Source organism: Pelophylax lessonae, assembly GCF_965119305.1.
Source record: "Pelophylax lessonae genome assembly, chromosome: 2".
Classification (NCBI taxonomy): domain Eukaryota; kingdom Metazoa; phylum Chordata; class Amphibia; order Anura; family Ranidae; genus Pelophylax; species Pelophylax lessonae.
Genome location: NC_138769.1, coordinates 215,575,512 through 215,590,383, shown reverse-complemented (window position 1 = coordinate 215,590,383; position 14,872 = coordinate 215,575,512). Strand labels below are relative to the sequence as shown.

Sequence of the window (14,872 nt, the reverse complement as noted above, 5' to 3'; positions counted from 1 at the left end):
GGAAACAAACACACACACACACACACTACCAGTCAGTCAGTCAGATTATGTATTAATTTTGAAATCACAAAAGAACTGGGCACTTTTTGTAAAAAACTACACTGACCCCTACGCCTCCTAACCTAGAAGCCCCCAACCAAGCTGCTTACTTATATCAGCATGACAGCCACAGCTTTCAGTGCTGGCCACACCTGCAGAGTGAGCCCCCGTGAGCTTGAAAATAGTCAGCGTTTCCCCAGTCTTATGGCTCGTACACAGGAATCCGAAAATCGGACAACAGATCGTCTGTTTTTCTTTGCATGCTATTCGCATATCGGAAATGGAGAGTTCAGAAAATTCTCATATGTCAGAATAAAAAAAAAAAATAAAAAAAAAAATCATTAAAAATTAATGTAATGTGTTGCAGTGTAATTTTATTGTATTTTCGGACAACTATGCTGATTAAACAAAGTTCATCCGATCTATTATCGTACGAGAACATTTTTCATGTTTCACTGATCAGATAATATCAGCTGAACTGTCATTATCGACTCTCGAAAGCGGTGTATGAATGTAAAGATTATTGCATGATGCTTCAAAAGCACTATTTTTCATCCAATTTTCAGATCCCGTGTACGGGCCATTAACAAAGGAGGCTGTAGCTGTTATGGTGAGGTAATCAGTTGGATGGTGGATTATAAATTCGTTTAGGTTAGAAGGGCTGAGGAGGGTGAAATAGTGCACTTTTCCTTTATTTATTTATTTATTACAGGTATTTCTATAGCGCTGTCAAAATATGCATTGCTTTACATACGTATTGTACATTCACATTAGTCCCTGCCCTCAAGGAGCTTACAATCTAAGGTCCCTAAATTAAGCCCCACACACACTGACCGATATTCGGCCCATGTGTACGGCAGACTTTGTGAAAGAAGCCGGTCAAAAGTCCGGCTTCCGTCGAAGGGTCATGCCCAAAAAAAAAAAAAAAAAAATAATCGGCATCCGATCAGCGCTCTCAGCCAATGGGGTGGTAGTCCCTGTCAGAACACAATGGCTCAGTGGGAAGATGGCTGTACTAACATCAGCTAAGCACGGTCATGTTGGAACAGGAAGTGGCCATCCTCAAACTGTTACCACAAAGTTGGGAGCATGAAATTGTTCAAAATGTCTTGGTATGCTAACGCTTTAAAAATTCCCTTGACTGGAACTAAGGGGCCAAGCCCAACCCCTGAAAAACAACCCCACACCATAATCCCCCTGCTCCACCAAATGATTTGTACCAGTGCACAAAGCAAGGTCCATAAAGACATGGATGAGTAAGTTTGGGGTGGAGGAACTTAACTGGCCTGCACATAGTCCTGACCTCAACTCGATTGAATACCTTTGGGATGAATTAGAGCAGAGACTACGAGCCAGGCTTTCTGGTCCAACATCAGTACCTGACCTAACAAATGTGCTTCTGGAAGAAAGGTCAAACATTCCCATAGACAGACTACTAAACCTTGTGGACAGCCTTCCCAGATGAAGCGGTTATAGCTGCAAAAAGGTGGACAAACTCAATATTGAACCCTACGGACTAAGCCTGGGATGCCATTAAAGTTCATGTGTGTGTAAAGGCAGGTGTCCCAATACTTTTGACAATAGAGTATTTCAGACAGTGGAGGCTTTTAGGAGTATGTGTTTAGCACAAGGAGCATCTCAACAGATTAGTGATACTCACTCATAGTTCTACATAGCAGACCAGAGTAGGAGTTGAGACCGAAAAGGAAGAGGAAGCCGCAAAGCTGTAGGCTCTTAATAGTGTTATCATCAATCTATACAAAGTGGACAGGAGCTGTGACTCACAAAAAAGTGTTTAAAGTAGAGTTCCAACGAAATGTTTTTTGTTTTTTTTTTTTAAAACCCTGGTATGGTATAGTTAGGGCTCGTGCATTTAAACTAAGTTATCCTGTAAATTGTCCCCTGTTTTGTTTTTGTGCAGCACATCTCACTTACTTTATCTCTTTATTTCTCTTGTACAGCGCGGCCATCTGCAGTCTAGGCATCTAAAGCCGCACTGTTGTTCTTCCGGAATTCTGTGCATGCTGGCTACCCAGCATGCACCTCCCGTTCTCGTGCATGCGCAGTGCATTGCAAGAGAGTTCCACAGCTTGCTACGAGCCAGCGATGCCCATTGACTCCTGGGATTGATGATACTCATCTCCCAGGAGCCAATGCAAAGCAGGAAATTACGTAGGTGGCCGCAGCGCAATAAAGAGAAAGTGAAGAGATTTTTCAGCAAATAAGGTAAGGGAATCGAAAAAAAAAATAGCCAAATAGTTTTTAGCATGTAAAAAAGTTACGCATGATGGGAAGTGTAAAATGTGGCCCGAACTCGGCTTTAGGGCAAATGCAAGATATTTCAGCAGTCAAAGCACTCTACAAATGTGTGCTTAAACCATCTATCTAGCCTTTAGTTCTGTTCTAACCTCCATTGTGAAAGCTAGCTATAATGTATACATGATGAAGAGTGCATGTTCACTATGTGCATTACTAGATTGTATGTGAAATAAGGTAGCATTGGGACATTTAAGGGCTCTTTCACACGGAGCGGACCGCATTGCGATCCGCTCCGGCACTTTTTTTTTTTTTTTTTCACGGAGCGGATGACACTTGTGTCATCCGCTCCGTATGTCAGCATATCATCCCATCCGTTTGCGGATGATATATGGACATAATGTATGTCTATGGGCATTGCGGATGTCAGCGGATGACACCGCTGACATCCGATTTTGCATCCGTTCCGTTTTTTCAACGGAACAAAAATAGGGTTCTGTTCCGTTCCAAAAATGCCATTGACATACATTATGTCCGTATATCATCCGCAAAAAAATAGGATGATATACGGACATGCGGAACGCCCGTGTGAAAGGGCCCTAAGAGTTTCTTCAGTCAAATATTTTTTTTTTATCTTTGGGCAAAGTGGGGAAAGGTTAATATCCCTTTTGGGTTTTTTGTTGGAGATATAAATGTACTTCTTTTTCAGGTGACAGGTTTTAAATTTAACCCTTCCCACTCGAAAAACTTAAAACCATTTTAGATTGAGATACATTTCAAGACCACAGCTGCTGAAACAGATCAGTTCAAGCTGTTCATGAGGGCTAAAAAGCGTTGGTGCCCAATATTAGCCTGGGAACTGCAAAATACTTCAGACACTAGCATACGGTTTATAGTTTTAACATATACAATGTCCTTACCCAGAATCATGTAATTCAGCCTGCTATTCACACACAAAACAATTTACTTTAGATTGATCACAACAAAAAAAGTTATATAGTTACTTGTTGCTAGAGACACAACAAATGTGAAAGTAAAGTCTGGCCTAAGTTATTTGGAGAGGACAGAAAAAAAAAAAAAAAATATTCAACATTCAGGGTCAGTCAACAATCACAGTTTGAAATGTAATCCAACCTAGAGAGGAATTACTTACCACTGCCAAGTAGGACAGTGATGAACTAGGTGATCACCAGCAGCCAGAAACTGATAAAAAGAAAACAGGGAAAAATTTGTGGTTACCGATTCAGACAGAAATTGCACCCTAAAGTATTCAATTAGTCCCAACACACCCAAGTCCTATTAAAAGTGTAGGTAGAATTTGTCTTGCATTAGTAAGATAGAAATATGAAAAATGTATAGATTAACACCCACAGTAGATCAATAGAAATGGACTAGGTTTTTGTTGGTTACCAATCAGTTTTAGACCCTTTTTCAACTGTTGGAAAAAAAAAAAGGAATAGGATTGCTCTTTGTGGAAAACCCCTCCTTATTTAGCATTTGTAGACAAATAAGGCTACAAGCCTTCCAAGATTATACATACTAGAAGCACAGCTTTTGCAGAAGACAATATTTTAGCGGAATTCCAGAAGATAAGCCTTTCTTCTTGGCTCAAATCTATTCTGATCATGGGAGAGGAGTAGCCTTGCACTGGAATCTTCAAATCTAAAGTACAAGCAACTGACATACAGAGACATGGGAACATCGTAAAATGGACATTTTCTGCATAGAAAAGGTGCAGATGTTCTAAAATTATATCAGAGGTATACTCTCTGAACTTTATAGATACACACACTTAGAGGGACTGTCCTCTAGTGGTATTGAAGTGCCCTACAGGTAAGCTTAAAAAAGGCTTATCTCTACGTGCCTTGTACTTACATTTAGTAGATAGCAGCTCCAGTCACTGACCTCACCAGCACATGCGCAGGAATCTCTGCGTATTTGGAACACTGGGTGTGCCATGCCACTATGATAACTCCTGAATGCATGCGAAGAAGTGACATCATCGTGGCCTAGCCATTCAAACAGTCAAAGAGCATGAACCCGAAAATGAAGACAGAATCGCCATGAGCCATGACAGCTCAGCGCTGGAGAGCTCTGTTTAACAGTCTGTTATAATGTGCTAGTACTAGAACATTATGATATTATTTCTGCATGGGAATAATTTTATTTCAATTTTTTTATTTTATGGAATGTTTGCAAATAATTTCCTATTCTGTCTACCTGTAATGGTACAGACTTTTGAAGGAGTACTGCAGTATTATAGAAGATATTCACATTTTGCATGTGACCATGAACATTTTTTAAAGATAAAAAAAAAAAATGGAACACACAAATATTACAGAATATCAATGGCTGCCCAGGTGTAACAAGTGAAGTTTGAACAGTAACAGTAATATGGTAGCAGTTCTTGTGAATTAGTTTTAAAGGTTGTAAAGTCCAGAACGTTCATCCTGCTCTTGGTTTTCCTACCCGGTACAGGTATACAACCAGCAAAGTCTTTAAAGTGTACGTAAACACTAAATGTAAACCTTTAGGCCCCTTTCACACATACAGTCTGTTGAGATACGGTCAAGTTGAGATCCCAAGGCGTTAGTGGGGACCGTACTGGAGGAGCCAAATGTCGAACCCCCTGAATAAAAAGTACACACCAGAGTGCGTGGCCAAGGGTCATTGAAAGAAGACCGCCAAGGCTGACACCTGGCCCTTAATGGTACGCAAGGCCAACTTCTGCTCAACCCCTCCATTGAAGGAAGATCAAGACCCGAGTCACCGAAAAAGATCGAGGGTGAACACCAAGCTACTCACACCACGAAATGTACACTTTCCACGTACGATGATAGATCTTCCTAGAAGTAGACTTCCTATCTTTCAGTAGTGTAAGAATCACCAACCCAGACAAATCTCTATCCTTCAGCACCTGGCTTTCAATAGCCAAGCCTTTAAAGCCAGCGACCGTAAAGCAGGATAGAAGATTGGCCCTTCGGGCAGCAGATCCTACAAGAGGTAGTCTCCAAGGGGCGTTGGTGACCAGCGGCACCAGGTCGGCGTACCAGGACCGGCGAGGCCAACCTGGGGCCACTAGAATGACCAGAATTTCTTCTGCTTCGATCTCGCGCAAGAGTCTCTACAGAAGCTTGAGAGGAGGGAAGGCAGAAATCAGACGATACTGGCCCCAGGGGGCCACCAGCCTGTCTGTGGCCTCCGCTAGCAGATCCCGTGACAGTGCCACAAACCTGTGCACCTTCCTGTTGAGCCGGGATGCCAACAGATCTGCTTCGGGAGTGCCCCACCAGAGACACAGCTGATGAAACACCTCCGGATGAAGGGCCAATCCCCTTGGTCCAATGCCTGCCGACTGAGGTAATCCACCTACCAGTTTTCCACCCCTGTAATGTGTTCAGCGGGGAGGCCGGAACGAACCGTGTTGCTCACCGAAGAATGCTGGCTACCTCCAGAGCTGCCAATACACTTTTTTCCACCTCAGTGATTGACATAAGCCACGGCTGAAGTAGCACCTTTTCATGTGCGGCTACAGAATTGGAGGAGTCATCCTCACTATCTGAAAACTCAGGGGGCGGGGCGTGCCCCGCCCATGGAGGCCAGATCAGATTCAGGATCTGAGGAGACAAATGAAGCAGGGGAAGGCGGGAGACGCTTTTTACTACTCTGCCACCCAAATGCCACCTCCACCCGGGACACACAGGACTCTAGAACTGCCATCAGTGCATCGATGGATGGTTGGGACATGGGGAAGGTGGGGGACCAAGGGAAAGCAGGGAAAGGCGGGAGATGCTTTTTACTACTCTGCCGCCCAAAAGCTACCTCCACCCAGGATACAAAGGACTCTAAGACCGTGGTCCGGGCATCAATGGATGGTTGGGACCCGGAGGGCCCCGCAGGCTCTGAGAGGGGGTCAGGTGGGGAAATGTGCTCCAAAGACTCCATGAGGAATAAGGGTACCCCACTAAAGTGCAAAAAGACACCGCAAAAGGGACACCCCCACAGCGTTAAGAACACCACCCAGTTGCCAGCAACAGAGCACCCCACGAGCTTGCAGCAGAGAGAGGGAGAGAACCCCACCAGACTCACCACCCCACCAGGCAGTTCCCGGCAGCACCAGGATCAAAGCACTCCCACGTGCTGCCTCCAGGAGGGAAAGAGGTCCAGAAGTCAGCACCAGGGGATAAGGAGGGGCTCCTACAGCTAAAAACGCCACTCAGAAGGCTCCGCAGTAATGACCGCCATTGATTTCCATGCTGGACTAACAAAAAAAATTAGATTTTTGACTTACCGTAAAATCGATTTCTCTGATGTTCATTGACGGACACAGCTCCTTGTCTTCTTGACCATTGGGTTACACTGCCTCCTACATGAAGCGATCATTCCCCCTGGTTCAACGCCTGTCGACTGAGGTAATCCACTTGCCAATTTTCCACCCCTGGAATGTGTAGAGCAGAGAGGGCTGGAAGGAATCGTTCTGCCCACCTTATAAGACCGGCTACTTCCTGACCTGCCAGGGCATTTCTTGTGCTCCCTTGACAATTGACATAGGCCACCGCCATGGCATTGTCCGATTGAATGCGTACCAGACACCCCTAAAGACAAATTGTCCAATTTTCCAGATAAATTCTGATCATTCAGAGTTCCAGTACATTGATCGGTAGTCTAGACTCCCCACCCAGACAGGCTGGCATCCGTTGTGACAACCGTCCAGTACGGGGGGGAAGATTTTCCCTGTCGAAGTGCCGGAGAACGAAGCCACCAGATCAGGGGCCCTCTCGTACCCTGGCTCAAAAGGATCAGATTGTCTAGAGACTGAGGATCCTTGTGCCATTTCACCAGGATCTCATTTTGTAGAGATCTCGTGTGGAACTGCGCAAACGGAAACCGCCTTGAAGGTAGACACCATCAGGCCCAGCACCCGCATGCAAGCCCAGAGGGATAACCGTCTGCTCGACAACAGAAGCCAAATTGCCTCCTGCAATTTCTGGAGTTCTTCCAGAGGAAGAAACACTCTGGCTGAGGCCGAATCCAGAGTCAGACCCAGACAGTCCAGTCTTGTGGAGAGAACCAGAGCAGACTTCTGAAGGTTCAGAATCCAACCCGAACTCCCGCAGAGTTTGAAGAGTAATCTCAAAGTTGTCCATCAGAAAAGTTGGAGATTCCGCTCGCAAAAGAATATCATTCAGGTACCCTAGTACTGCGATCCCCCGCTGAAGAAACAAGGCTAGTACTGGGGCCAAAACTTTTGGGAAGACCCAAGGAGCGGAGGCGAGACCAAAAGGTAACGCCACAAACTTATAATGCTCCTCGCCCACAGTAAAGAGGAGGAAGCGCTGGTGAATGGAACATGATGGAATTTGAAGGTAGGCGTCCTTGATGTCGTAGAAGCGAGAAAACCCCCCTGATGTAGGGACGCCACTCTCATGTGAATGGACTCTATTCGAAAAGTTTGTACCCGCACAAAGCAGTTTAGCGCCTTAAGGTCCAAAATTGGATGTACCTTGCCTTCCTTCCTGGGAACTGTAAACAGGTTTGAGTAAAACCCTTGAAAGTTGGAACCGGGACAATCACCCCTTGAAGTAACAAGTCTTGCACTGCCCCAAAGAGACCCTATAAGCGATCTGGGGACAAGTGCATGTTGGAAGGTAAGAACCTTTCTGGAGGATAATGCCCCATACACACGTGCAGATTATCTGCAGACTTTTGTCTGCAGACTTACCTTTTCTATGTAGTGCAAGGGCCTGCCGGATTGCATACAAATTGAAAATGTTTAGGTTTGACCTCATATTATATGGTTTTGGTAAGTCTGCAGACAAAAGTCTGCAGATAATCTGCATGTGTGTATGGGGCATAAGACCAAAACTCAATCTTGTAGCCGGAACAAATGACTTTGTGGACCCACTTGTCCCGTACAAAAGGAGGTCCACAGATCCGGAAACCAGCGAAGACGTCCCCTCACCCCAGATACAGGTAAGGGTGCCCCTTCATGCAGAGGAAGCCTTGTCCGCAGGCCCGATTTGTGGAGTGCACGACTAATAGCTTTCCTGTGGACAGATTCTCCCACCTGAGCTGTGGATCTCTGCAGCTCCTCTAGAGTTACCATGGGCCTCTTGGCTGCTTCTATGATTATTGCTCTCCTTGCCCGTCCTGTCAGTTTAGGTGGAAAGCCATGTCTTGGTAGGTTTGCAGTTGTGCCATACTCTTTCCATTTTCCGATGATGGATTGAACAGTGCTCGGTGAGAGCTTGGAATATTTTTTAATTTATTTTTTTTTTATAACATAACCCTGCTTTAAACTTTCCCACAACTTTATCTCTGACCTGCCTGGTATGTTCTCTAACAAACTTCTGAGGGCTTCACAGAACAGAAATTACACACAGGTGGACTCTATTTACTAATTGACTTCTGAAGGCAATTGGTTCCACTAGATTTTAATTAGGGGGATCAGAGTTAAGCCCCGTACACACGCACAGATTGTTGGCCAACCGATCGGCCGTCTTTTGTCCAGTGTTGTTTGTTGGTTGAAATGTGCTCTAGACTTGCACTGGACTTTTGTTGGCCAACAAAAACCAACTTCAGAAGTGATGTCATGTGATGGTTGACTTTCCCTGTGTTTTTTCTTCTCTGAGCATGCCCAGTCTTGCTCATCTGATTTTTGTCTGCCGAAATCTGTACTGACTGAGGAACAATCGGCCGTTCTTTGTTGGCCAACAAAAATGTTATAGCATGCACACCAGATTTTTTTCGCCCGAAAATTTGCAGTTGGTTGTCGGAAGCATCATACTAACAAGCCTACAATCGGCAGATTGGACGTTGGCCGACAATTTACGGCCAACAATCTGTGCGTGTGTACGGGGCTTAAGGGGGGGCTGAATACAAATGTACGTCACGCTTTTCAGATGTTTAGTTGTAAAAAATTTTGAAAACCATTTATCGTTTCCTTGTACTTCACAATTATGTGCCACTTTGTGTTGGTCCATCACATAAAATCCCAATAAAATACATTTACGTTTTGGTTGTAACATTTCAAAATGTGGAAAAAATTCAAGCGGTATGAATACTTTTTCAGGGCACTGTATATATTTAGACATTTTGTCATGGAATATATGCATCAACTCTTCCATCTCAGCAATATTCTGGAACCATTTTCTCATGGAAGGGATGTGTTGTAAATCTCCAGTGTGCCAGTACACGCCTAGCCGGGTTTTCTCCAATGCATTGCTAAGGCTAGTCATACAATTTTCTTATTTAATTTCCTTTAGATTTCCCTTCAACTATGTAGTGCCTGATTGCATACAAACTGAAAGTGTTCAGGTTTGACCTAATATTATATGGAAGGTAAGTAAAGGAAAATTTGTACAAGCAAATTGTAGAATATATGGCCAGCCTAAAGACCTAAGCTAGAGCCCATCAAAGACTGCTGGGTGGTGAAGGAGATAAGTAGCAGGGCAGTATTCCACTGAGAGTGTGGACACTACCATGACCATGTTATGAACTGCTCTTCAAGAAACGTATGAGGCTCTGGACAAGACAAATACTGAATTCATAGCTATCAGTGAGAACATACTTATTGAGAAAGAAGTCATCATAAGTATCTTTTCCTAAAAATATGACGCAACATACTTGAAATTTAAGGAAGTAAAAGTCATAAAGAGGACCCAGAATTTGCTAAGAAGAAAAAGGGGCTTTCAAAACACCAGATTACTGAGGACGAGGAAATTCTAAACACGCAGAGAGCCAAAGCAGGTTATAGCAACACAAAAAAAAAGTTTTGGGAAATATCAGTTTGTTCTAAAGTTTGTGTTGTAACAGTAATTGTCTGCTTTTTTTTGGTTGATATCTTTAAAAGAGCTTAGGACAATTATCAAATTTACAATTTTGTTGTGTTTCCTCAAATGCAACACCAGGAAGAAATATTAACCAGTTGCTTACTGGGCACATTCACCTCCTTTCTGACCAGGCCAATTTTCCGCGATGTCACACTTTAAATGATAATTGCGTGCTCATGCAACACTGAACTTCAATGACATTTTTTTTTGTTTTTTTAAACAGCTAGAGCTTTCTTTTGGTGGTATTTAATCACCACTGGGCTTTTTTTTTTATTTTTTGCTAAAAAACAAAAACAAAAAAAACACAACCCTTTCTTCGTTTCAGTTATAAATTTTGCAAATTTTTCTTCTTCACTGATCTGCACCTAGGGGCACACAGGGGGGCGGAGTTCTGGGAGGACATAGACAGACGCCCTCCCAGAACAGGACAACCGCGATGTAGCCGTCTTTCGGCTATATCGCGGTTGGTAATTGTTTAAAGTGTATCTAAGTTATTACTGTCATCTGTGCTCCCACTGGGGTGATTTAGCCTTTTTTTTGTCCCGAAGACCACTGTGAAAGGGACTGAAGAAGGGTTGATTTACTAAAACTGGAGAGTGTAAAATTTGGTGCAGCTCTGCATAGAGGATATCATCAGCTTTTGTTTTTTTTGTCAAAGCTTAACTGAACAAGCTTAAAGCAGAGTTCCACCCAAAAGTGGAACTTCTGCTTTAAATACTGCTGACCCCCTGACATGCCGCATGTTATTTTTTTGGGGGGGCAGGTAACTGGATTTGACCGGTAACCGCTCCTACTCAGAGCTGTATCCTGGCCTAGGCCAACAAGGCCCGGGCCTAGGGCGGCACTTTGCAGGGGGGCAGCAAAAAAAATATTTCATCATTTGTAAAATTACTATGGACTTCCTATTTATTATACAAGTAAGTGAAATAATCCTATAATTACAATCAGTGGCACTAAACACAAGTCCAAATATCTTAAAAGAGTAATCTTACTAATCCCGTGACATAAGGCTGTACTAATGGGCACTGATAAGGCTGCACTGGTGGCCAGTTATGGGGCTGCACTGGTGACCACTGATGAGGCCACACTGATATGCTGCACTGATGGGCAGTAAAGAGGCGGCACTGATAAGGCTGAACTTATGGGAACTGATGAAGCTCTGCTGATGGGCACCGATAGACTGTGGTTATGGTCTGTGGTTTACAGAAGACAGGGTGGGTCATAAACAGGAAGGGGTGTGGCCGTCACAGGAAGGGGAGGGTCATATGTTAATTGGGGGGTGCACAAATTTAGTCAGGTCTAGGGCAGCACAAAAACGGAATTTTTGTAAAATCTTACCTGTAAAATTCCTTTCTCTGAGTCCTCCGACAGTCGCCGCCTCTTCATATTCGTCACATATGGGGTATTAGACTTTGCTCCGAAGGAGTAGCTAGGCAACAGAATATGTTAACAATAAAGCTTTAACATATCCCACCCTCAAGGGGTGGTCCCCTCAGTCAATACCCTCCTACTTCCTGCAACCATATCTCAGTTTTAGTGGAATAGCAGTAGAGTATACATTCAAACCCCAAAAGAGGGGCGGGGGCGGCGACTGTCGGAGGACTCAGAGAAAGGAATTTTACAGGTAAGATTTTACAAAAATTCCGTTTTCTCTTACGTCCTCCGACAGTCGCCGCCTCTTCATATTCGTCACATATGGGGACGTCCCAAAGCAGTGCAAACATGAGGGGTGGGAAACGCATCCGCGCCGAAAGGCAACGCAGTCTCCACATCAAAGAAAGGAACCTTACCAAAGGAAGGAAACCAGCTGGGCAACAGCAAAATAAGTGCTCAACAGGAGCAACAACCCAGGAAAAGACAAAAAAACCAGGGGATACAAAAAACTATCCCAACAGCCAGGAGTCCCCAACAAGGGACCCTATGGAACAGCCGCACTAAGAACCTTGCGGCCAAAGGAAGCATCCGCCGATGCCTGAACATCTACTTTGTAGAATTTTGTGAAAGTGTGTACGGTCGACCAAGTCGCCGCCTTACACACCTGGGCTACAGAAGCCCCATGACGGCAGGCCCAAGACGTACTCAGTGATCTAGTAGAGTGCGCCTTCACAGGCACAGGGGGAACCTTCCCCTGCAAGGCATAGGCCTGTTCAATGGTCTGCCTGATCCATTTGGCAATGGTAGAGGCGGAAGCCGCCATGCCCTTCCGAGGACCCTCTGGAAGAACAAACAAGGAGTCAGTCTTATGAAAAGACTCAGTCGATTTAAGGTAAACCCTTATCGCCCGAACAACATCCAGAGAGTGCAATCTCACCTCCTTCGGATGTTTAGGCTTCGTGCACAACGAAGGCAAAACAATATCCTCGTTAAGATGGAATTCCGAAACTCGTTTCGGTAGAAAAGAAGGATTAGGTCGCAAGACCACCTTATCCAAATGAACAACCAGGTACGGAGACTTGCAGGACAAAGCCGCCAGTTCCGACACTCTGCGAGCCGAAGTGATCGCCACCAAAAAGGCGACCTTTTTGGACAACATAGACAACGAGATCTCCCTGATCTGTTCAAAAGGAGCACGTTGTAACACAGATAGAACGAGATTCAAGTCCCAAGGGGGCAAAGGATCCCTCCTAGGAGGAACCAGATGCCGCACACCCTGAATAAAAAAGTGCCAACCAAGGAGTTGGAAGCCACGGGACGTTGAAACAGAACGGCCAGCGCCGACACCTGACCCTTAATCGTAGCCAGCGCCAAACGCTGATCGACACCCGTCTGAAGGAAAGACAGCACACGGGAAACCGAGTACGTGCGGGGTGAAAACCCCCTGGACTCACACCAGGCAAAATAGGCCTTCCAAGTACGGTAATAAACCTTCCCCGAGGAAGACTTCCTCGCGTTGATCAAAGTATGAACGACCTCTGGAGAGAGACCCTTCTCCTTCAGGACCTCGGTCTCAACAGCCAGGCCGTCAAAGCCAGCGACTGTAAAGCAGGATGGTAAATCGGTCCTTGAGACAGTAGATCGTCTCGAAGAGGCAGACGCCAAGGAGCGTCGACCGCCAGATTCACGAGGTCTGCGTACCAGGACCGGCGAGGCCAGTCCGGTGCCACAAGAATCACCGTGCTGCGTTCCGAGTGCAACCTGCGAAGGAACCTGGACAGCAACTGAATCGGTGGAAACGCGTACATCAGCCTGTACTGATGCCACGGGGCCACTAACGCGTCCGACGCGTCTGCCCGAGGGTCGCGCGTCCTTGCCACGAACCTCTTCACCTTGTAGTTGAGGCGAGACGCGAACAGGTCCACATCTGGAAGACCCCACTTCGCGCACAACATCTGGAAGACAGCCGGGTGGAGAGACCATTCCCCCTGATCCAGGGTCTGGCGACTCAGATAGTCCGCCTGCCAGTTCTCCACTCCCGGAATGTGAACCGCCGTTATCGCCGGGACATGAGTCTCGGCCCAAGACAGAATGTCGGCCACTTCTCGAGCCGCTCGGGCACTCCTGGTGCCCCCTTGGTGGTTGATGTAGGCCACCGCCGTGGCATTGTCCGTCTGCACCCGAACCGGGCAGCCCTGCAGCCGGTCCGTCCAGCGATGAAGACAGAGCCTTATCGCACGCAATTCCAGAATGTTGATCGGAAGGGAAGACTCCCCCTCCGACCAGGTCCCCTGGGCGGACAGAACGCCCAGAACACCACCCCAGCCCGACAGGCTGGCATCCGTGGTGATTATCGTCCACGAGATCGGACGAAACGACTTGCCCCCGGACACCAACGGGGACTGGAGCCACCACAGAAGGTTTTCCCTGGTGCGATGACTCAACGAGATCTGAAGATCCAGAGATTGAGGTCGCCCGTCCCACCTGGACAGGATCTCCGCTTGGAGACCCCGCGTGTGAAACTGCGCGAAAGGAATCGCCTCGAAGGCCGAGACCATCAATCCCAGACATCTCATACCCGTCCGCAGAGACGAGTGTGGAACGTCCCTGAGGGACCTGACTTCCTCCTGAAGAGTCCTGAGTTTGTCTTCCGGCAGGAAGACCTTCGCCTGCACCGAGTCCAGTATCATTCCCAGATAGGGGAGACGAACCGACGGACTCAGTGTCGACTTTGGAACATTTATCGTCCAACCGAACTCCTGCAGAGTTTGCATTGTGACAGACAGGTCCTTCTCCAGACCCTGTCTGGTCGCAGACCGAACCAGAATGTCGTCCAGATACCCCAGGACAGAAATGCCCTGGGCTCTCAATAATGCCAGAACCGGTGCAAGCACCTTGGTGAAGACCCGCGGAGCCGAGGCGAGCCCAAAGGGCAACGCCACAAACTGGTAGTGATCCTCCGCAATGGCAAATCGAAGGTACCTCTGATGACCCTCGAATATGGGGATGTGAAGGTACGCATCCTTCAAATCGATGGAGGCCATGAATTCCCCCGGAACCAGGGCAGCCACCACCGAGCGCAGGGATTCCATGCGGAACTTGCGAACCCGCACAGAGCGGTTCAGAGCTTTCAAGTCCAGAATCGGACGAACCTTGCCCTCCTTCCTGGGCACGGTGAACAGATTGGAATAAAACCCCCGAAATCTGTCCCGATGAGGCACCGGAACCACCACTCCCTGAGCCCTCAGGTCCCGCACCGCCAGGTGCAGATCCCGCAGGCGCTCTGGAGACAGTTGAAGATTTGAGGGAAAAAATCTGCTCTCCGGCCGAGAGAGAAACTCGATCTTGTAACCAGATCGAACGATTTCCAG

General features: G+C 46.4%; 1 protein-coding gene across 1 annotated transcript in view; it reads right to left on the bottom strand.

The window, feature by feature from the left end:
* Nucleotides 1-14,872, bottom strand: part of ATG3 (autophagy related 3) — a 113,181-nt gene that overhangs the window by 66,282 nt on the left and 32,027 nt on the right. The window contains exon 4 of the mRNA XM_082248529.1: nt 3,449-3,498. Within this exon, the coding sequence (XP_082104655.1) occupies nt 3,449-3,498 (50 nt within the window). The remainder of the gene's footprint in view (nt 1-3,448; nt 3,499-14,872) is intronic.